Source organism: Corvus kubaryi, unplaced genomic scaffold (genome assembly GCF_017639235.1).
Source record: "Corvus kubaryi isolate FWS band 111438036 unplaced genomic scaffold, C.kubaryi_AGA036_p1.0 37353, whole genome shotgun sequence".
Classification (NCBI taxonomy): domain Eukaryota; kingdom Metazoa; phylum Chordata; class Aves; order Passeriformes; family Corvidae; genus Corvus; species Corvus kubaryi.
Window position 1 is genome coordinate 3,960,506 of NW_024581115.1, and position 21,234 is coordinate 3,981,739.

The 21,234-nt window shown below is 48.3% G+C and overlaps 1 protein-coding gene across 1 annotated transcript; it reads right to left on the reverse strand.

Moving 5' to 3' along the window:
• Positions 1-5,834: 5,834 nt before the first annotated feature.
• SRP68 (signal recognition particle 68) lies at positions 5,835-20,910 on the reverse strand. Its single transcript, XM_042032611.1, has 16 exons — positions 20,732-20,910; positions 18,809-18,875; positions 18,176-18,289; positions 17,138-17,333; positions 16,320-16,402; positions 15,995-16,104; positions 15,578-15,660; positions 15,190-15,330; positions 11,760-11,858; positions 11,411-11,475; positions 10,928-11,087; positions 10,183-10,277; positions 9,813-9,942; positions 9,321-9,396; positions 8,454-8,506; positions 5,835-8,017 (listed from the first exon to the last, which is right to left on the reverse strand). The coding sequence occupies exons 1-16, from the start codon at positions 20,877-20,879 to the stop codon at positions 7,790-7,792; spliced, it is 1,848 nt and encodes a 615-aa protein (XP_041888545.1). The 5' UTR covers positions 20,880-20,910; the 3' UTR covers positions 5,835-7,789.
• Between the last annotated feature and the right edge of the window lie 324 nt (positions 20,911-21,234).

The window sequence follows — 21,234 nt, forward strand, 5'->3', positions numbered from 1 at the left end:
GCAAAGCCAATCCCTGAGCAGGTTGTGCCTTGCCCAGGCACATTCCCAGCTGGGCTCCAGCTCTGTTTGGGGGCTGAGACGCATCTCCTGGGGGAATAGACCTGGGGCTGGCTGCTCCTGCAGGGCTCCAGACACTACAGGAGGTGGTATGGGAATCCATAATCACTTCATTCGTTTTCCAGAACAGGGTTTATCCCCGTGGCCGGGAGCTGTGCCAGGATGCAGATGCCTGGTTTTACAGGGCAGTCACAGCCCCAGCAGCTGCCTCTTGCTGCTCACACAGCTCAGCAGTCACCTGCAGGGACAGATAGCAGGTGCAGCTGCCTAGAGGACCTCGGTGAGCACGGAACATTTCGGGGCAGGGAGATTTCAGGAACCATCCTGGGCTAACCTTTCATAAGAGATTGGCAGAGGCTGGAGGATGGCATGCCTTCATTATCAGCTTGGCCTCTCTGATAGGACTTTACAGAGGAGATGCCAGGTGAACATGGCCCATAAATGAGTTACTGTTACCTGTGAAGATCCTTTGCCTTCCTGGATGACAACGAACTTGCCTCCCCCATTGTGCCTCTCCCCTCCTGATCACCCTCTGCACATCATTCCTTCAGATCAGTTTTCTTTCCATTTCACCTCTTGCTTTTGAACTTCTTCATTCTTGAAATCATCCCCCTGGGAAGTGATGCAACAAAATCAAAGCAGTGCACAAACCTCCCATGTCATCACACCAGCCAGAGCTGTTCCTGGCCAGACACTGCAGGGGAAACTCCACTTTTAAGGTCCTAAATGACCCTTTAGAGTAGTGGGTGCCACAGCAGAGCAAGGGAAGGACCCTGACAACAAACTGAACCGTTGGGAAGTAGGAGCAGAAACACAGGAACAAGCAGTGAGCACAGATGCAGAGGGTGGTTGGGGTTTGCTCTCCAATTGTTCAGCACCTGGAAACAGCCTGGAGCTGTTCACAAACCACCTCTGGAAAAGCAGTTTGTGCATCCCCTCACCCTGGAAAGCCCCTGCTTGTGATGACCCATATTTACACCAAATAAAACCAAGGGCCCATCTCGCCAGCAGCACCATGAGGGATGCTCTGCTCTGTGGAGGTGCTGCTTGTTTGGCAACAGCACCAGCAGGTACAGGCAGCCCAGGCCAAGACTTACAAAGGATACCTGGTCTTTGCAACTGGAGACTGAGCCTGTGACCCTTGAGTTGACCTCAGCCATGGGGAAACCCTTCTGAGTGTCTCCAAAGCCATGGAGAATGGTGGAGCATTAAATCAGGGCCCCCAGACACCACCTTGGGAGGAATCAGAGCCTGGTCCCACACACACATCAGCCTCTGTTTGCCCTGCAGACACCAAGGATGGCACCTTTTCATACAATTCCCATTCCAGCCCTTTTTCCCCCTCATGGAGCAGTTTTCATACAAGGCAAAGCGGATCTCCAGAGCCTCAGAAGAGCCTAGTTGAAAAAACTGCCTCACCACTGGGAAAATAATACACTTGATTTTCTGGAGTCTAAAATTACTGGGTCCTCAAACATTGTTTTGCTTTGCCTTATCTCTGCCAACTGATAAGCAGAGGGGAAGTGCAAAGGCCCCAAAACTTCTCCTCCCTGCAGGTGGAATTAAAACCCATTAAAAACCTTCCCAGGTTGGGGCAGGCTCAGCACCATGAAGGGTCTGCAGAGGTCGGGGGGCTCTGGATGCAGAGCCAGCTCAGCTCCAAGGGATCTTTCTCCAGAAACCAGAGGTGGCTCAATCCAGCACAGAACAAATGGGCAGCCCTTGTCCTGCTCCTTTGTGTCTCTCTAAATACAGAGGACATTCCCACCACGCCATCTCCTTAACAGCCCAGTCCCAGGGCTGTTGTGGACTACTCATCTCCAGACCCTTCAGACATCAAAAGGACCTGCCTGCTTCCTACCCCATGGCCTCTCCAGCCTCATTCCAGCATCCCACAGCTCCTTCTGAGTTCAAGCCCCAGAGCTAAGGAGCAGGACATCAGGGCAATTCCCTGCAGCAGTTAATGCGTTAGCCTAATTTTCCTCTCCCCAGAGGATTAGCAAGGCTGTAATAGCACTAAATAAATTCACTAATGGCAGATTCTCAGGACACTTTGTCTGGAAAACTTGCTTATAACTTACAGGATGCAGCCTGCAAATTTGGCTTTATTATCCAGTGACACGGCTGAAGGGAGCTGCTCCCAAACAGAGCGATTGGATCTGAACAAGATGTCTCCTGGATCATTAACGAGGTAATTAAACACCTGCCTGGAGAGGCAGCCTTCACACACATGGCACAGCTGGAGAAGAAACCCACAGAATCAGGGAGGGAGATCAGAGCTTCTTTCAAGGCTGCTTTGCCCAAACAGGAGCACCCTGGAGAAGGGACCATCCCCTGCAAGTGCTGGGATAAAGCACCAGGCAACCGGCCCGTGTTGGGATGATGGAAAGTCAAACACGAGGGCAGGTTTGCTCTCCACACTCAGGTGCAAGACAAAGGCCCTGCAATGTGCAAGATACCTGCAGGATGGTGAACTGCAGGTGGTGGCCAGCTGGAACACGTGCCCTGGAACAGCTCACAGATGTTCTTGCTTGGGAGAACAGCCCCAACACAAAGAGCTGACTGACGCAGCAGCGTTCAGAGAACAGGGGCCCAGGCTGGAGCATCTCATCTGGCAAGACCTTAGGAAGCTCTTAGGAAGGATCCTGCTTTCAGACACCAAACCAAACCCAACCAAATCAAGCTCCTGGAAGGGCTCTGTTTGCACCACAGGGCATCAGGGAGAGGAGACAAACCCCTCCTGGGTGACTAAGGCAGGAGACAGAGCGGTGACAGCCCCTGCAAAACACCTCCCAGCCCATCTGTGAGGGCAGAGGGTGCAGCAGCCAAGAACATTTGAGCCAAGGGGGTTCATACCCCAAACTGCAGCTTCCAGCCCAGAGCCCCAAATGCTTTTCAATCACACATAAACCTCCTGCAAAGCTCCAATTTTGAGCTGCTGCTGCCTGATTCAGCATCAAGTGCTTCTGTGTCACAGGCAGGGACCAGAGCAGGCTGAATGTGTCTGCCACAGCTAATTCTGCGTGGCCAGACCTCACCTTCCCCGACTTAATTTGATGCTGTGAGAAAATTAGACCTTCTCCTGCTTCTGTGGAAAAAAGGCAAGCACTGAAGGTAATTCAGAGGCTTTGATGCTGCTCTTTAGTCATTCGGGCACCGGCATCGCTCCCTGGACTGACCACGGGCAGGGATGGGAGTCATTAATCCTCATGCACAGCGTGTGAGCCTGGGGCAAAGCGCCGTGTCTGTGCTGTGCACGGCCAGCAATGTCCTGCAGCCCAACAAGATCATTTCCAGAGCAAGAATTTTAACTTTAATAACCCCAGCACCTCGGCTGCTCAGCAGTGGAGGAGTTTGAGGAAGACCCCAATGTGTGGCAGTGCCTGGAAGTGCCAAGTGCACGCTCGGACCTGGGTCTGGATTTGAACGGATGGCACCGGGGAACATAAAAGCTGCACAACAGACACGTAAATGACACCCCTTGAAAGTGGTTTTAAACCTCCCCCTCTGAGCCATTACTGCTTTTTAGGCCAGAGGTGGGAAGGTTTTCACCCCAGGTCCCTCGCAGCAGCCCAGGGAAGGGCTGGGGATGGACACAGCCTCCTCCGTCCCACGCGGAGTTTGCACTTGGGCTCAGCCCTAACCCGAGCGCTGTAATCGAGCACCAGCACTGAGCAAGGCGCTGTTGGTCACAAAGTGAATCCGCGATGCAAACACACACACAGCGTGAGCACACTCCGGGGGTGGTGCTCCCGAGCAAGGACTTCGCTGCTTTGTCCCCACCCAAATCCCACCGCGATCCGCCTCCCCGAGAGCCCGGTGCCAGCAGCTGCCACGCAGCGGCTTTGCAGGACCGAGCCTCTGCTCAGGCACAAAGCAGCACCGTCAGCCCCGGGACACCTCGCCCAAAGGGAGAGGGGCAGGGAGGGGCTGCGTTTCTCAAACCTGCTCACCCTCGGCGTGGTTTGGGTGAGCCCCGGACGCCAGAGCCCAACACGAACCTCGGCTGTAGGTGCGTCCCCCCGGAGCTCTGCGGGATCGGCTCCCGGTGAAGTCACCGAACCCTGCGAGTGCCGGGAAGGAGAGGGACTCGGGCAGTGACCCCGGTTTCTGAGCTCGGCTGGACGAGCAGCTGCGGTCCCAGCACTTCCTCAGCCCGGAGCAGGGAGGGAGGAGAAGGCAGAGCAGCCGAGAGCTGGTGCTGCTCCTGCTGCAGCCCAGGACAGCCCGAGCACAGCGGCTGCTCCCAGCCCCGCTCTGCCGGGATCCCCACCACGCATCCCTCCCTCCCGGGTCACAAAGCGCTTTTCCTTGGCAGCAAAACCGACCTCCAGCTGTTCTTGTTTGAAAACAATCCCGTCCTGAAGAAAGAGGAGTAGCCACAGAGTCAGTATCACATCAAATCACTCCTTAAGTGAGCAAACACCTCATTTACAGCCCGGCTGCAGCCCATGGGGTACCTGTGCTGACAGCGCAGTGCACAAGAGCTGTGAGGGAGCACAGAAATCCCTCCACCGATGCATCTTCTCCCAAGAATGAGTTCTACTCCCACTGCAGTTGGACAGGGACTTCCCACACCTCAACTCAGCACCTGCCAGCCAAACCTACAACCTGCTGCTCAAGAGCCACAGCCACAAATGCCCCAGAGAACTCCTGACAGTGCCCACCTGGGATGTCCCATAGCTGGAGTAGCTTGGATTAGGCAACAATTTTCTAGCATCACAGTCCCTTGTTTAAAATACCCCCAACTCCTGGTTTTAAAGGAGGCAGACACTGTTATTTAGGAGCTCCCAGGCCAGACTGTTACAGTCCCACATGCCACCTTTCAGTTCATTCACTGCCCAGTTTGCCTCATGCTCCTCACTTCTGTCCCCCACGAGCCCCTCCAGAAGCATCCACTGTCCCCAGACCCCTCGGAGTGCACGGCCATAAATAAACATTGCTCAGACACAGGCCTATCACTGGTGGTGGAGTGAGGGCCATGATGAACATCTCATTCCTAGTTTAACAGATGCAATGGTACCAGGCACGGCTAGCTCAGCCTGTAATTAAAATTCCAGTGCTAATCCCAGAGATACTCCCTAGGAAAAGGTGATTAAAAGCAATCCTCTTGACCATTCTGCCGGAGTTTCCTGTTTTGAGGGCAATCACGTGGCCTCCTTGCCAATTAATTCATGGAAAGAGAGCAAGCACTTTAGAGGAACAGTGATGAAAGAGCAGTGCAATAAGGAAGTTTCCAAGCCCCACAAGCCAGTGTTCTGCACCTTGCCCCGGCTGTTCCAGGGCCAACACCCGGGCAGGCCCAGGGGAATTGGTTTGTTTGGCACATCAGACACTTCACCTGCCTGCCCCGTCCCCCGGCAGCTGCCTGAGCCTCACCTGTGCCAGCCCAGGCTCCACTGCAGGGCTAAAAGCCTCAGTATTCTCTGTCAGTCTGCTCTGGTCTGCAGCATACAGGTGACTTCAACTTTTTTTTTCCTTTTTCACATTTTTAGGTTTCTTTTCCTGAGCCTCATCAGCACCTTCCATGATTTAAGCCTCACCACTGCTCACAAACCCCACTCCATTCACTTCCCACTAACATTACACCAAAACAAACAAGCCGAATCACCCCCGGAGTGGTGTTATCTGAGCCTTGGGGGACAAGATCCTCCTCCAGCACTAAGTGGCCATTCCCCAGCTCAGTAGCCCCAGGTGATGGTGTGACCTCGATCTTCTGAGTGCTTGGGAGGCAAAGAGTGCTCAGTGTTCCTAATACAAACTACACGCCTCAGAGGTCAGGAATAAAACTTTATTGTTTTCAAATTTCTTATCTGCGTTCAACTCACCAGTTATCTGTCAAAAGATGTTTGGCAGAAAGAGGCCAATTACTCTTAGGTTTTTGTAACTGTAACTAGAAAGTGGCCACAGTAGGAGTTTCCCTGGAACCAATCCAGGCACCACACACAGGTCTGTGGAAGGAAAGCAGAGTTTGGTGCAAACCAAAGAACACTTCAGTGATTTGATCCAAAAGCTGAGAAGAGCAGCTCAGCTGGACACAGGCACCATGTGAGCCTGGTCATTGTGGGCTGTTCCTTGTCTAAAAGGAAATTGGCTTTATGGGGAAGAGAAATCTGCCAGTCAAGACCAAATTTTCTAGAAATTGCCATCGGATGAATAAAGTCTTCCACGTTTCTTTCACCTGGACACTTCCCTTTCCCCTGTAAAATGGCCCTGGAATCCAGAGGCAAAGGGAATTGGCTACAACACCAGAAATTCCATTGTTTCCATGTTGCAAAAATTAAACACTAACAAGAAGTTCCTCCTCCCACCTCTTTCTGAGCACAGAGTCCTCTCTAAGTACAGCGTCCTTCTGTACTTTGAGGACTCACAAATCAGGTCAACTTGGAACAAAGTGAACATTCATAATAAAATAATGGGAATTGTTAATTCCCCCCCATTCATCTGACATGCACCTTGCAAGGAAAATTCCCATTACAACAAAACTCCAGTCATTAATAACAGTCCTTCTGTTTCCAACCTTAACTCCAATGCCTAAAAGAGAGAAAACACCAAGTCCAGACAACCAGAACAAACTGTTGCTTCACCTGCCAGCTACAGGCTGAGTGAAAACCCACACAGTGCTGGTGGAAACTTCCAAATGCTTTATTTAGGAACAGTTCTGCCCATGTGCTGTGGGATTTTTTCCTGTTGATCACAATTATGAAATTATCTGCACTTTCAAAGTGCCCATCCCCATGGCACCTGGGTGCTTTATAAAAAAAGCTGTCTGGCACGACAGAGATGAATTATCACTCACAAACCTACTGGTCTCCTGTTCCTTATCCCTCTTTTCAGGTGTAGCTGAACTGACCAGGGACAAGAAACAAAACAACAGATGAACTCCAGAAAAAGATCATCTTGTTTTCAGGCAAGGTTTAGATCAGAGACAAAACGAACACCAAAAGACCCAACTTCCCAAGAAGAGCAAGCAGCTATTTCTAAAGCCACCCATGAAGCTATTTTCCCAGGAAAATCCTTTTAGGACTAGGTTCTATACTGTATTTAGGTATTTAACGAAGTGTGTGTATGAATAAAGAAGGGTGCTTTTGGCCCAGAGTACAAATTCACCACCACAGCAGGAGTAACCATCAACATTTGACATTTGCCATCCTTATTGATAAGGAAAGAGGCTCTCTTTTGTCATTTCTCAATGTTACATTCTTAAAAAATATAGAGACTTCTGGGAATTTAAAGGAAAGGAGAAGTTGCCCCCTTGGCTACTGTTCCACAGCCTTTGTGTGGGAGCCTCACCTTGCTGGTTTAGTTCTGCATCTACTTCTGCCTGTGTTTCCCAATTACACCCCAATTTCTAGATCAAAAATACCAAATTATAGTGTCAAATAATGGGGCAGAGAGGAATCAAATTGTATCTATACCCTGGTCCAGGGTAAGTAGATGTGTACCAGCCCTGAACAGGCCACTGATCACAAAACTTCTCCAAGCAGAAAGGAATTTCTCTGTGCTCCAGGTTATTTTCAGCTATTTATAGTGTATGTTTGTTTCTGAGTAATTGTTTGTCTTTTAATACACTGGGAGAGAATGTGTGTGCATAGACATAAACACAGGACACAGGGGAGAAGATGGTGAAACTTCCCTCTGTTGGTTTCAGGTGCAGGTATTTGTGTCCTAGAACCTCTTGGAGCTTTTCCTTCAATACAGAATAAAACCTCTGTTCCTCTGGGGGTCCTGGTTAACTTTTGAATCCAAAAATGCCCTTTATATATCCTGTGAGGCCACTCTTGGCCTTCTGCTCCACCTTGTCCTCCAGAGGTGGGAAAGCAACATGGTTAAGGGCCAGGTCAAAGAACAAGGGTTTGCATGGAATGGGCTGGAATCCTGGTGGGAAGTGCACGAGACTGACTTGCTTGCTGACCAGGGAAGGATCCAGGCAGAAAGTCTCAAACCGTTCTGAGAGTGGCTGCAAGAGACCGAGGCAGGGACACGAATTAAACTCCAGTCACATCACAAGGGTCAAACAAGCAAAGAGGACTGAACAGCAACTGAGACAAGAGAAGCTCAAGTTCCCTTGGGAGGCCTCTGGGGACCCTGAAAATGATTTAACCCCCTGTCAAAGCACAGCTGCAGGACCTCTGGAAAACCCTCCCACATGTGCAGAGAGAAAGCCAAATAAAGAAAACTGCCACACTGGAAGCTGCAAGCAGCCTCCAAGCTCCTATCCCACTGTGTCAGGTACCCTCAGCACCAAGCCTAATAACATCTCTTAAATACACCAGTCATGACCAAATCCTGACCAATGTGACATTTCTTAAGCTGTGAGAGACACTCAGGTAACAGGATAAAGGTGATGTTCATTAAGAGCACAGCTGGAATTTGCCTGAGCTCTTGGCTCTTACCTTGCCATCCTTGACCTGAGATGGAGACTCAGTCTCATGAGGATCATTTGCATCTGCAAAATTGAACAAAAGGGGGTAAGAATAACAGGCTTGACCTTGGTGTAGAGTAAGATTGTCTCAGGAAGCAGCTGTGCTCCAGGCTTAGCCATGATCCTTGCTCTCTGGGATGCACAAGACAGTATTTTCAGCAGAATCAACTTGATTTCTAGAGTAAGGACCACACACACTCATCTATGGTCAATACAGCCCTGCAGTGGTGGAGCTTCTCCTTCACACTGTCAAGAGAAGCTCTGGAAAGCAGCACAGACTCAGTGAAGCACACAGCAGAAGATGATGAGAACACCCCAGGGGGGTCTGTTAAAGCAACATCAAGGCCAGAAAGGAGGCAACAACACTCCTTGTCCTGGATTTCCAGCAGCAGGCACAGCAAAAACAGCAGCATGAGAAATCGCAAAGTTCATCCATCCCCAAAAGTTCTGCTGACCAGGCTGGCACTGACAGAGAGAACATCACTGCTCCCCCTCTTCTCAGTAGTTCACCCAGCCAGGCAAAACTGGGATGAGTAAGGCCAAAGTGTTTGCAGCAAAAAACTGAAATGCTTCTGTGCAGGTTCCCAAAACGGGTGCACATCCCCAGGAAGGACAGAGAGCAAGATGCCAATGTCCAGTCGCTGCCTGCCTACCTGCACTACACACAACTACAGGCACCTAGAACTAGGGGAAAAATAGTTTTCCAGAGCCTGCATGAGTCAGAGTGAAGTGGAAAAACATTTGGAACTTCAGAAATTAAATAAAAGGAATGAAAGAGCTTCAGGGGTTTTAGTTGAGATACGTTAGAGCAGAGTTCTACTATAGCTGTGTTACTCACCTAAAATAGCTGCTGCTTGCAAGGAGTATTTCTCTGCATTGACTTGAGTGATGAGATCCTGAACATCAGGCAGCTCCTAGAGCATTAAAGAAAATAATTTGAGAGCCTGAAGTGTGCCAGTCTAAGAGTCAGAGCAAAGGTAAAACCAGATGAAGTAAGAACTAAGAAATTAACTCCTAGTGTTGATAAGCTTTCCCAGAAGGGGAAAAGCTACAGCACTGTGCTTCAGGCATTACAGAAGTTGTAAAAGAGAAAATGCACAGGTAAGAAAAAGTGATAAACTGCTTTGGAGCTGGTGCAAGTCTGTCCTTCCTCCAATCGAGCAGCCTGGTGAAGTGTTCCCATGTCCCTAGAAAGTCTCTGCTGTAATGAACATCACCCTTCTCCCTACTTAAAGATCAGTCTTGAATTGTAATGGCCTGGCACCTAATTAACAATAAATTGTGGGACAGAGCTGCTTCATAAACTTCAGCTTCAGGACCGGGTTCGTACCTTCAAGCTGTTCCTGTGAGCTCCAGCTCCCGACTGAACCTCGCGGGCGTATTTCAGCACCCTCTCGTACAACACAAGGGCTTCACTCCATTTCTTTACCAGGACATAGGACTGGGCAATGAAGAAACACCTGCAACAGTCAAGAGTTCATTCCTGATGTGTTTGTTATCCACACCTTTTGCCAACTGAAATGGCTGACAACAGGAGATATCCTTAAGTAGCAGTGGGCAGTTTCCCTTTAGGAACAAAAGGATAGAGGAAACTGGAGAAAGGAAACTGCATCAAGGCCTGCACAGCACACAGAGCTTTGGAATTACAACCTTGGAAGGTGTCATGTGGGCTGAAGAAAACCTGGCTGTTTCTCAGTCACCTGTAAGCTTTGTACACGAGTGTCTTCAATCCAATCTCTTTTTGGAAGTTCTTGTCCTCTTCTAGGCCAGGAAGCTGTGTCAGTTCCACAAGGTTCTGTGCAAAAGAGAGTCAGAGTAACAAGTGCAGGCATTGCCTTCCTCTGGAATCTGCTGGTCTAAGAGAAAGCTGCCCCTTCTGACAAGTCAACAGCACACTCCCAGGGAAATAGTTTCCAGTTTTCTAATTATCAGTTTTCTAACCTTGTGACGGACTCTCATTGAAACTTGTGCAAGTTGCCCTCAGGACAGACTTCCTGACACAAACAGGAATTAGGACAAAGACTCCTTAGATTTCCCATGAACTAATTCTTTCATAAGGCATTTCCCTCTCCCATTCACATGGCTCCCTTTCCCTCTCCCATTCACATGGCTCCCTCAGTTAACTGCAAAATTATGGGAGAAACTGAGAAGTAGTTTTACCTGCTACTTTCCCTGGCCAGCAGAAACTAAGGCAGCTCTAAGCATGCTGTGTAAGAGTAAGAAAGACTATTTTAAAACTGTTTTAGAGTGCACAACAAAGGACACCCATTCAAGAGGTTTTTTTTGTGTTTCATGCAGATGTTGAACATCTTTGAGGTACTTGAAGGTACTCAGCTGCCCTTCAGACTTCATGGCATTCCCTTGCACGGCTGTATTTCTACAATAACCTTTTGGAGCCAAGTTGCCTGGTTAGACTGGAGAGCTGAAGTGTTTTTCCAGCACTACCTGCAGGATGATGTCGTAGAGGCGGATGAGGTCCTGCGGCCGTGGCGAGCGCTTGCCGTCCTCGTCGGAGCGCTGCTGCTGCAGCAGGGCCTTCTGCAGGGACTTGGCCATGCTCTCATTGCGCTTGATGGCTGTGGACAGCTTGATGTAGGTCAAATAACTGTGAGGAGAGGAGAGGAGAGGAGAGGAGAGGAGAGGAGAGGAGAGGAGAGGAGAGGAGAGGAGAGGAGAGGAGAGAAAAATCCCATCAGCACTGTCAGAGCTACTCGGACGTTACTCTGTGTTCTGAACTGGTCGACGTGAGAGTCTGCGAGTCAAATGTTGACAGAGCTGCCCCAATCAGATCCTTATCTGTACAGTCATCCTTTGGGATCCCAGAGGCCCAGAACAAAAACCCCATAAAACAAACCAAACAAAAATAAAATCTTGACATAAGAACACGGTTTCTTCACACTAGCACTGGCAGCAATGTTTGCCTATTACCTGTGTAAGTACTGGATGTTGGACACCTTCCCAGAATCATTTTCCAGAGAGTGTTCTCGCTGCTTCTGTGGGCAATGGAGACAAAACACTGCATGATTTACTTAAAACTGGCAGCCAAGGGACAAAAAACACAGAAGAACTCAAGGTTTGGGTAAACCATGGAAGCTGTAACAGACTTCTAGGCAAGAGAGGGAAGGCTTCTCCACTGCTATTCTTCCACTCCAGTTCTGAAGAGAATAAATTCAAATTTTGCAGCTCTTTATTAAAGAGATCCCAGCAAGTTTAACACTAAATCAGCTCCAAGGAAACACCGTGTCACTGGAAGTAGAAACTGATGTTTGCTGCTTACCTGGTCTGGTTTCAATTCTTCCCGAACAGCCTGAATGGCATCTCTGCACTCACTGAGTAAAGACTCAAACAAACGTTCCTTTGTCTCCTCATTTTCTGCCTAAGAGCAAAGGAGATTCAAGACAGATTAGAAATCAGAAATTTTTGTATGATGCATGAATTAACTGAGGAAATTAAACAAAAGTTTCTCCCAAATTATGTCTTTACGGTCCATGGGTAGTTAGGACTCCGATGTGTGCCTGCCTGCAATGCATTCTTGGGGGAAATCTGCCAGAAATGGTGGGGAATGGGGTCAGTGCTGAGAATTTAGCAGCAGTGAAGGCCTAGCAGACACAGCCCATGGCCTCATTCCTGCACCAGCCACCTTCCTTCCCAGCAACTCCCTTCCCTTCCTGGATGGCACCTGCACCGCTCCCTGAGCTGAGGCTGGACTGCACTGTGGGAAAGGCCCAGCAAGAGAAGAACTGAGCAGTCCTGAACTGGCAAACTACCAATGCAGACAGCTCTTGTTATGCTGATTTAATTTTTCCCATGTGGTAAGAACATGCAGATGATTATCTTCCCTCCACTCCCACTCTAGCAATGCTCACAGTGGAAATAACTTGCTTGTTTGAAGCATTTTTTACAGTAACCCTATATTTTAGCAGCAGGAGTGACCGAGCGCTTTTCTGCTGTCGCCGTAAGTTTTGTTAAAAAAAAGTGAAGCAGCTTTTGGCCTTCTGCCCCAAAACCAGAACTTGAAAACAACGTTTCAAAAACAAGTTGAAGCCTGATCTCTGCCTAATTTACTGGCATATCGTGTACCCAATTAAACAAGCTCCCAAACTCAAACTCAGCCTTTATTCAGATGCTGAGAAGGAAACCAGGTGGGGATTGCAAGACTCTCACTGATTCAGTAAGAAAAAACTACTCAGAAGCAAACCTCAACCTCAGGGATTGAAGGAGGATTCAAGAGCACCAGCACCATGTTCTACCACTCCCATGTCATGTGACAGTGCAAGATGAGCTTTGCTGCAATAAATTTGCAATTGTCCAAATGAATAAAAAACTGTCTAAAAACATGCTCACTTGTTTATCTTCTGTACAGCTCTATGCTCTCTGCCTCTGCACTTCCTACATTTACAAACCCCATCAGGAATGTTATTTTTACTCCCTCACAAAGCCTCAGGTATCCTGTGATGAAGGCAGTTTCTTGGGTTTGGTTTTTCTGTTTTTGTTTTTAATTTAAGATTTGCTGCGAGAATTTTTAAGGTGGGACTGACTCCTGAGAATAACCAGAGACGAGTCTGACTGCATTCTCAACCTCACCCAGAGCAGCACAGCAATTTCACTGTAAGCACAAAAATGAAAACAGACATGGCCAGATCATCATTCAGGCACAAACAGGGCAAGGGCTGGGCCCTGCAATGAAACAAAGGCTTTCCTTTCCAAGCAAAAACTCCTTAAGCTGATTCTATGCATAAATACACATGCTCTGATTTGGGAGATATTAGATCATAGAGCTGAGATACAAGTGCTACAGCAGGTGATTCAACTGTCCTGACAGAACTGCACAGGTTCATGTTAGAGGGTTCATGGAAACCAATCCCACTGAACCCAGCTCCAGAAGTGTGGAGTGCTCAGCTGTCAGTTTTTCTTTGGTCTAAACCACTGTGTAACATCTCTGACAGTTATTACCACCCATTTTTGCTGCAATCTGGAGATGAGCACAGAATCCTTGAGGCAATACCAGGTAGGAGCACACCTGTGTCATGCTGCCCTGCAGCCTTGTCACTTCTACCTGGTGAGAGCCAATGGGCCCTCAAAGTCACGCCTTCAAATCTACAGAAGGACTGACATAAGCAATTTTAAACCAGGATTCCTGTTTCAGTTTGGCTTACCTGTTCTGTTCCTCCCATTACCAATAAGGCACCAAAGGCAATAGGATAATTGCACTGGGAGACTCCATTTTTACACAAAACAGACTGGTTTTACTTCTAATTAAACCCTGCAGAGCACTGCTGTTACATCAGGGTTTCAGCTCAGTGAAGATGAGCAGAAAGGTGCCAAAGATCCCAGGAAGCACAATTCATTCAGCTGAAGCTGGACTGCCCATCACAGCTGACACAACTACAGCAGTGCTGCCAAAAGGGCAAGTTTTAGCCCTCTGGGAATGTAAATAGTGCTGCTGCATGCTCAGCTCTCACCAGTCCACTCAACTCCTCTGTTTAGTCAGAGCTTCCCAGGAATGCAAAGCAAGACGAGAACAAATTCCAGCTGTTCTGCCACTGCTTTAGAGAGCAATCAAACTGAAAAAGTCCAACTATCAGCCACCAGGATGGAAGTTAAATGACGGAACACTGAACTCCGAGCTGTACTTCCACCTGCTGGCCACACTTATGTGCTTCCTGAAACCAATTCCATTCAGCAACATCCAATTCCTAACAGTATGGCAAGAGTGGGTAACACTCAGGTTTCCAACTCAGCCACATCCTGTTTATCCTAATCACACTCTTCTTACCACTAACCCTTGCTCTGGTCTTACCCCTCTGTAGGGCTTTTGCTTTATAATTTATATTTTTATTTATCGTCATTACTCTCCTGGTGATAAAAGGTTTTTAATGCTGCATGCAAAAATCCCATTTTTAGTGGCAACAGTTATTACTGAAGATCCTTTCACTGCCTTTTCAAACTCTGAGTGTGCGTGTAGCCACTGAAAAGCAGGATACCCCATGTGGTCACCATTTCCAAGGAAAAAAATACCTGTGGAAAACTTGACTACAATACTAAAGACATGCACAGCATGTGCCACTTCAAGTTCCAGTGAGTTGGACTTCAATGATCCTTGTCCTTTTCAACTCAGGATATTCTATGATTATATGAAGTGTTTCAGAACCATTACATGTGAAATTGATTTACATCCTGACATTTATTAATCCACTTCCTGCTTTTGAAGATTTCCATAAGGCAATAAGAGAATGGAATAAATCACATAGCACCTGCTACACCTGGTAAATGGCTGAAAAAACCATGGTCAATACATATCTTTTTTATTTTGGCTACTCTGAAGTTGGAGCATTTGAGCAAGATGCTTAAAGAAATTAGAAGAGTAATTCAAAACCAGTTACTCTTAAAAATGTAACCTTCATTTCCAAGTGATATACTAATAATAATGGTTATGACCCTGCTGCTGAAAGGCAGCACAGAATGTTCCAAGGAGCAGGAACACTCAGAACAGATCTCCCAGACTACCCCACTCAGCAGCCTGTGAGAGCTATCCCCAGCTGACACTTCAGCTGTGGGTTATAATCAGTATTCCCACTTTTACCTTTAGCCTTCCAGCCCCAAGTTTGAAAAAGAAGATTACTCAAAAGCTTTTAGCTCAGATAGCTTTTAGCACAGAAGGAAAGAGGATGGTTAGAAGGGCAGGATGGAGAGGGCTGCTGGGTTACCTGAGCGATTGCTGCCTCGTTGTCAGCCAGCCCCAGCAGGAAGATCCTCACTTTGTCAATCTTCACAGGGACAGTTCTCCCTCTCCACTCCACCTCGCTCATCGTGGCTGCCTGCTTGGCCCGAGTCTGAGTGATCAGTGCCTGCACAGAACACACTGAGCTTAGGAGCCTGAACTTACAGGGATGCAAAACTGAACCTCCTGAATTCATGTTAGACTTGACTATTTTGAAATCAAAGGGCTTTTTGGGAAAGTGTTGTTTCCCACAGAGCCTAGGCTTGCTCACTCACTTCTGTTCTATTCTAGCTCTTGAATGGTTTGCTGCAGCAATATTCATGCTCAGCACAGTGATAATGAGTATTTCAAGTTAAAGCATGCAAATAAATTACCTCCAGTTTTTCTGCAAGAAGACCTTCAGTGCCACCAGACCTCAGTCTCATCTGCATCAACTCATTCATGGCAGATTGGTCACCTGAAAGAATCAACAAATTGAGATCACATTTTCATTTGACTTCAAAATTACTTTCATATACAAAAACTAATCATTAGAGTTTATACTGTCTATTCAAGGACAAACTTGCAATTTCATTCTGACTTCACAGGCAAGCTACCACAAACTGTTAATCTGTCTTTCCACACATAACCACAGGTGCTGTTGTGAAATGAGGCCCTTTCTCCATTGCTAAACTGTCCCAGAACACGTGTGGAATTTGCCCCAAATACTACAGCCTCGGTGTCACTTAGACCAGGATTTAATTAAATCAATATTGCTTTCCTGTGAACAGATGAGCCCCCCCTTCCCTTACCAATGTTGTAGGCACAGTAGCGGATGTTGGGCGAGATCTCCTCCACACGCTGGTTATACAGCACAGCTTGTTCTTCTGTGAAAGCATTGGCCAGCTTTTCATAGATGGTCCTACAGCAAAGGACAAATGCTAACACTGCAGTGTGTGTCACTTGGGAGGTGCTATCCTAAGGGAACAGTTTGTGTCTCTGCTCTGGAGGATGCTATTTCTTCAGTAGTACCTCCCAGTTAAGCACAATTAACTAAACAACTCACAGAGGTGCTGTACATAACTAAAGTGATCCAACACTATTTACTGAACGAAGCTGGTGAAGCAAAGGACTCACTTGCATTTGTTGAAAGCCTCCATTGCTGCCTTCCACTCCTGATGCTCGAAGCGAAGCATCCCAGTGAGATAAGCCATGTACGCCTGCACACAGAGCAACAGCAAGGTCATTTCCCCACCATCAACAGCCTAATTAGTGCCACCTTCAGCATGAAGGCTGCTGTGACTCCTGCAGTGAGTGACTAAGCTTTGCCCTTTTCATTTGGGCTTCCCACAGAAGACAACTGATTTGATTTGGATGACAGGTTACAGCTACCTACCTTTTCTCCTTTAACTGACTCTGCTACATTTCTAAGGAACCACAGAATCATAAAATACAATCATAAAATCGAATCACAAAATGCAATGGGTTGGAAGGAAGCTTAAAGATTATCTAGTTCCAACCCCCCTGCCATGGACAGGGACACTTTCCACGAGACAAGGTTGCTCAGAAATTAAAGCAAAGATATTTCTGGCTTGTTATGCAATGGCCCACTGATGTCACAAAACTTTTTTCCCAGCAATATGCTATACAACAGCAGTTTAATTAACTGAGTACAGCACCGCAGCCCCTTGTTCAGAGAGGTCACAACAGTTGTTTGCTGTTTTCCCAGAAGTGAACCCCCAAATCTTGTGTTCTAGGTGGCTACTTCAGCACATTTAACAAAAAGGTAACAGTAGATAAGCAGTTTCTTAGGCTGTGTTGCACCATCTTAAGTCACCCTCAATTCTTCGTACTTTTATTACCTATTGAGAGACAGTAATCATTTCTTCACCCCAAATCCAAAGGTTTCTTGTTCATCCTTTGCTGTACAACAAGCTGAAAGTATCAGTGGTTACCTGAGCTTCCAGCTTTGTCTTGGCATCCACCCTGTTGCTCTCACAGAGCCTCTCCAGCTCCTCAGCATGTTTCACAGCCTTGCGCAGCCGCGACAGCAAATGGAAGCGCTTGCGGGGCTCTGTGTTGGCCTCCTGCTTCAGCTGCATGGCATAGCTCCAGGCCCTCTCTGCATCCATCAGGATCAGCAGCAAATACCTGCAGGGCACAGCAGGATCCATGGGAGAATAATGACACTCAGACAAGAGTTGCATCACCACCACTCTTTGCCATTTCGTCTGCGAAGTTCGGTAGCAGAAGTTCAGCTTGGTTAGGCAGATGCTTTTACTTCTAAACGTTCCAAGCACAGAGAGTCTTGTTATTCCTGACTGGTTTCTGCTGTGTTTTTCACTCAGAAGTGTCATTACCCCACTGAGGAAGAGAATTTGGTATCATTCTGTAGCACCATAGACACTGCAAAGCCAAGGGATTTATCATTTTAGGCCACTCTTCAAACTGGTTCAATATGTTCTTAACAACACGGGTGAATGCAGCATCATGTGCTGTTTTCCCACAAGAAAAGGTGGGAGAAGGAGACATTTCAAGTGTTCCTAAAAGATGGGAAGTGAGCCCAAAATCCTGGCTATTCTCCACACATTCTGTCAGATGAGCATTCTGTCAAACTTAGAAGATTTAAGTAAAACTTGCAATGCAGTATTTCTGTTCAAAGGGAAGGGATTGCATCTCCAACCACAACCTTGCTGGCTACACCGCTTACATTACCAGAACTCCCATGGCTATCTTGCAACAGACCTGAATAAGCATCTCTTCTTTAATGTCATAGGAATTTACTGATTATCACACTGGTTGAAGCTGGATCTGAGCAGTGTCTCTTGCACCTGCACTGCAGCCTGAACTCTTATTAATATCAACAACACACATCTCTGAAAAGAAGTATTTTGGATGATATTGCACAGAACAGTTTTCCACCTGAAACAGAAATTACTGAAAGAAACTCTTCAGTAACATACTGAACTCTCAATTCCATCCAATCCTTGTACCTGTTGTCTGAGAGAATCTCTTCAGTTACTTTCTTCCCAGTGAACTTGTGCCTGTTGCCCATCTTGAAGTTGAGAGTTTTGCGGAGCCGCCTCAGCCTGCGGGAGCAATAACCCCTAAAGAAAAGACAACCACAGTCAGTTTGGCCAAAGGACAACTTTGCTTCTGTTTACTGCTCTATCCAAACAGAAAAAAAAAGGCTGAAGGTTGTGCCAGGCAATGTTTTTTAACAACTAAAACTCCATGTGTGACATATGGTAGCTCTAGAACTACCTGTAAAGCAGCAATTACTAGAAAACAAGATAAGAAGACGTGTAGTTATGCACGACCTTGAAAAAATCAGGGTGATGCTCTCATTACTAACTGCTTTATGTGTGTTTATTGAACACCGAGTTCTGGAGGGTACAGTGACTATAAGGGAGGTGTGAACTCAAGCTCCTGTGGGCAGTGGAGATGCAAGAGCCAATATGCACAGCCATAGCACAGTACAGCCAAGGGAGATCAGCACACATAGCCTCAGGTGCAACAGCCTGTCAGGGGTATTCACCTGGCAGACGGGTTTTGCTGCTTGCTACAGGTGGGTTACACTTTAAATGAAGTGAAGCCAAGTCCCAGGAGCAGCTCCCAACACTCACCTGTACCTCTGGAAGTCCCCATGCCTCAGGCCGTGCTGCTGCTGCGATTCCTTCACGATCTGCAGGACTGCGACTCGTGTTAAGGCACACTCACAGTGCAGCTGGCACCAGCTCCTCCTTCCACCCCAAAATAACAGGAGGGAACCCCATAGGTCCCATTAAACAAACGCAATTCGAACAGGGGGGCACCCCAAAACCTCCTAAAAACAGGGAGCTGAGGGAGCTGATGGTTCTAAAGCACCTCATGAGTCCGTGGCTCACTCCAGAGCTCCTGACTGTCAGCAGAGACCAAGACAAACCTCAAGCACCTCCTCCTCCACATCCAGGGGAGTGCTGCTGTCCCCAGAGCTCGTTCTGGGATAAGCAGCTGTGCCAACAGACCCATCCAGGATAACACACATGACTGCCCAGCCACGCTTGTGACACAGTTTTACCGGCAGAATTCAGGCAGAGAGAAGCTTTCCTGCCCTGAAACGTCCCCCCTCCCAGGAAAAGGATAAAACCAGCCTGAACAGAATCACTGCTGCCTGCCCAGCACAGCTTCCACAGAGCACAGAACCTCATAAAAGGGCTTTTGGAAATAACTCAGGGGGCTGATTTTCTCAATTTTTCAGCACATTTCTAGTAACAAATACCTGTGACACAAAGCAGTGCCCCGTGACACCCCCACTTCATCACTGCCATCCAGTCTCTGCATCCTTCAATGTTATCTGCAGATTTCCTGCACTTCCTTTATTCCCTCAGTTATTCCCAATAAATAAAATCATGCCACATTCCAGTAGACCTGATGGTTTTCATTCCGTTTACAAGGCAGGTTATTTTGTGAAATAAAATCTCAACACAAACAAGAAATTTCTGTGCTATATATATATTCACATCCTAAAATTTCCCTTTTAAGATGCATCAAGAAGCCTTTAAAAAAACCCCCACAACAGAGACTGTACAACAACCCCAACAAAAGCCCCACTGTTACTATACCTAAAGAAACAACCAAACACTTAAAGTTTAAAATGTCAGGTGTCTATCAAGGTGTTTTCTTGGGACTACACCTAAAAGAAAGTCTCTGAAGTATTAAAAACTTGCACCAATAGTTATTACACTGAATTATTCTGTATTTGCAGAACAACCAAGTCGAAATGCAATGTCTCAACACAGCCCTCCTCATCCCTGTTGTCTACCCAAGATTTTCTTAGGACTCTCTTTTATCCTGCACAGTTACTTGCTGAATTCATAGCCCATGAATTTTTAAATTTTTTTCACTGACTTAAACATTCCCAACATTACCAGGGCAATTGCCATATCTGCATCTTACTGAACGGTTACTGACTGCACAACACCTGCTATATGCCACGTGGAAAACTGCAACCTGATTTCCCTCGGGTTTTCCTCTGACCTAGAAGATAAAACTCAGCCCCATCACAGCTGCGCAGCTGGACTGGTTTCACATCGAAGTTTCACCTACAAAAACCCCACGAGCTTTACACGCCGAGATTTTAGAAGTGCTAAATCTGCAGGAGCCAGTCTGCCACCTCAGCGCGCCTGTTAAAGATTTTTTTACCTATTACTGCTCACTTCAAGCTACAGTATCACCACGAGCAGCTCACGATACTGCTCTTATTCTAAACCACAGAGCCCAGCACACAACTCCGCTGTGGAGACTGACGCCAGCGGTTCAGAAGGAGAAGCAGCACAGATAATTCCATAACTCGGAAAAGCCAGGCTGACGCGTTTTATCCAAACCCTCACGCAGGCCCAGGTCAACACCGCCCGCATCTCCGGGGTGGCCCTGCACGGGGCCCGAGGCCGGAGCAAGGGGAGTCCCCGCCGTCCCTGCCCGCCCGGGCCCCGCGCTGCCGCCACGTCCCCCCCGCCGCCCACGGGGCCGGGCCTGCCACGTCCCCCCGCCGCCGCTGCGCAGGATGCTCTCCAGGCCCAGACTGTCGCCGAGGCCGCCGGGCTGCGGCCCCGCCGGCCGCTCGTTCTCCTTGTTGTCCTTGCCGTCCTTGTGGTCCTTGTTCTCCTCCGCCCCGGCCCCGCGGCCGCCGCCGCCTGCCTGCCGCTCCGCCGCCATCTTGCGCCGGGGCCGCGGGGCATCACGGGCCGGGGAGCGGCGCGAGGGGCCGCGCGGGGGCCGCCGGGAACGGGGAGGACCCGGGGGGGGAGGCCGGCATCGGGATCGGGATCGGCATCGGGATCGGGGGATTCGGGAAGGGGGAAGGGGGATGGGGGGAATCCCGGCCGCCTCCCGGGGATGGGCCTCACCCAAGGTTTGGATACGTGCGCCCTTGTCCCGCTCATCCATCCCGGACGGAGCCCCCCAGCTCCGTCGCAGTGCTGTGCCCCAGCGCCACCCCCCAATGCTGACCCCAAAATCAGCCCCCAGGGTCACCCACCCAACCCTGCCCCGCTCACCCACCCACCCCAGA

Bases quoted from the DNA above. Each gene is read 5' to 3' on its own strand.
- SRP68 (XM_042032611.1), bottom strand. From the start codon at position 20,879: ATGGCGGCGGAGCGGCAGGCAGGCGGCGGCGGCCGCGGGGCCGGGGCG. The intron at 17,334-18,175 runs GTACAAGGATTG...TGTGCCCTGCAG, and splicing joins GAGATTCTCTCAGACAACAG to GTATTTGCTGCTGATCCTGA. The intron at 15,661-15,994 runs GTAAGGGAAGGG...TGATTCTTTCAG, and splicing joins CTACTGTGCCTACAACATTG to GTGACCAATCTGCCATGAAT.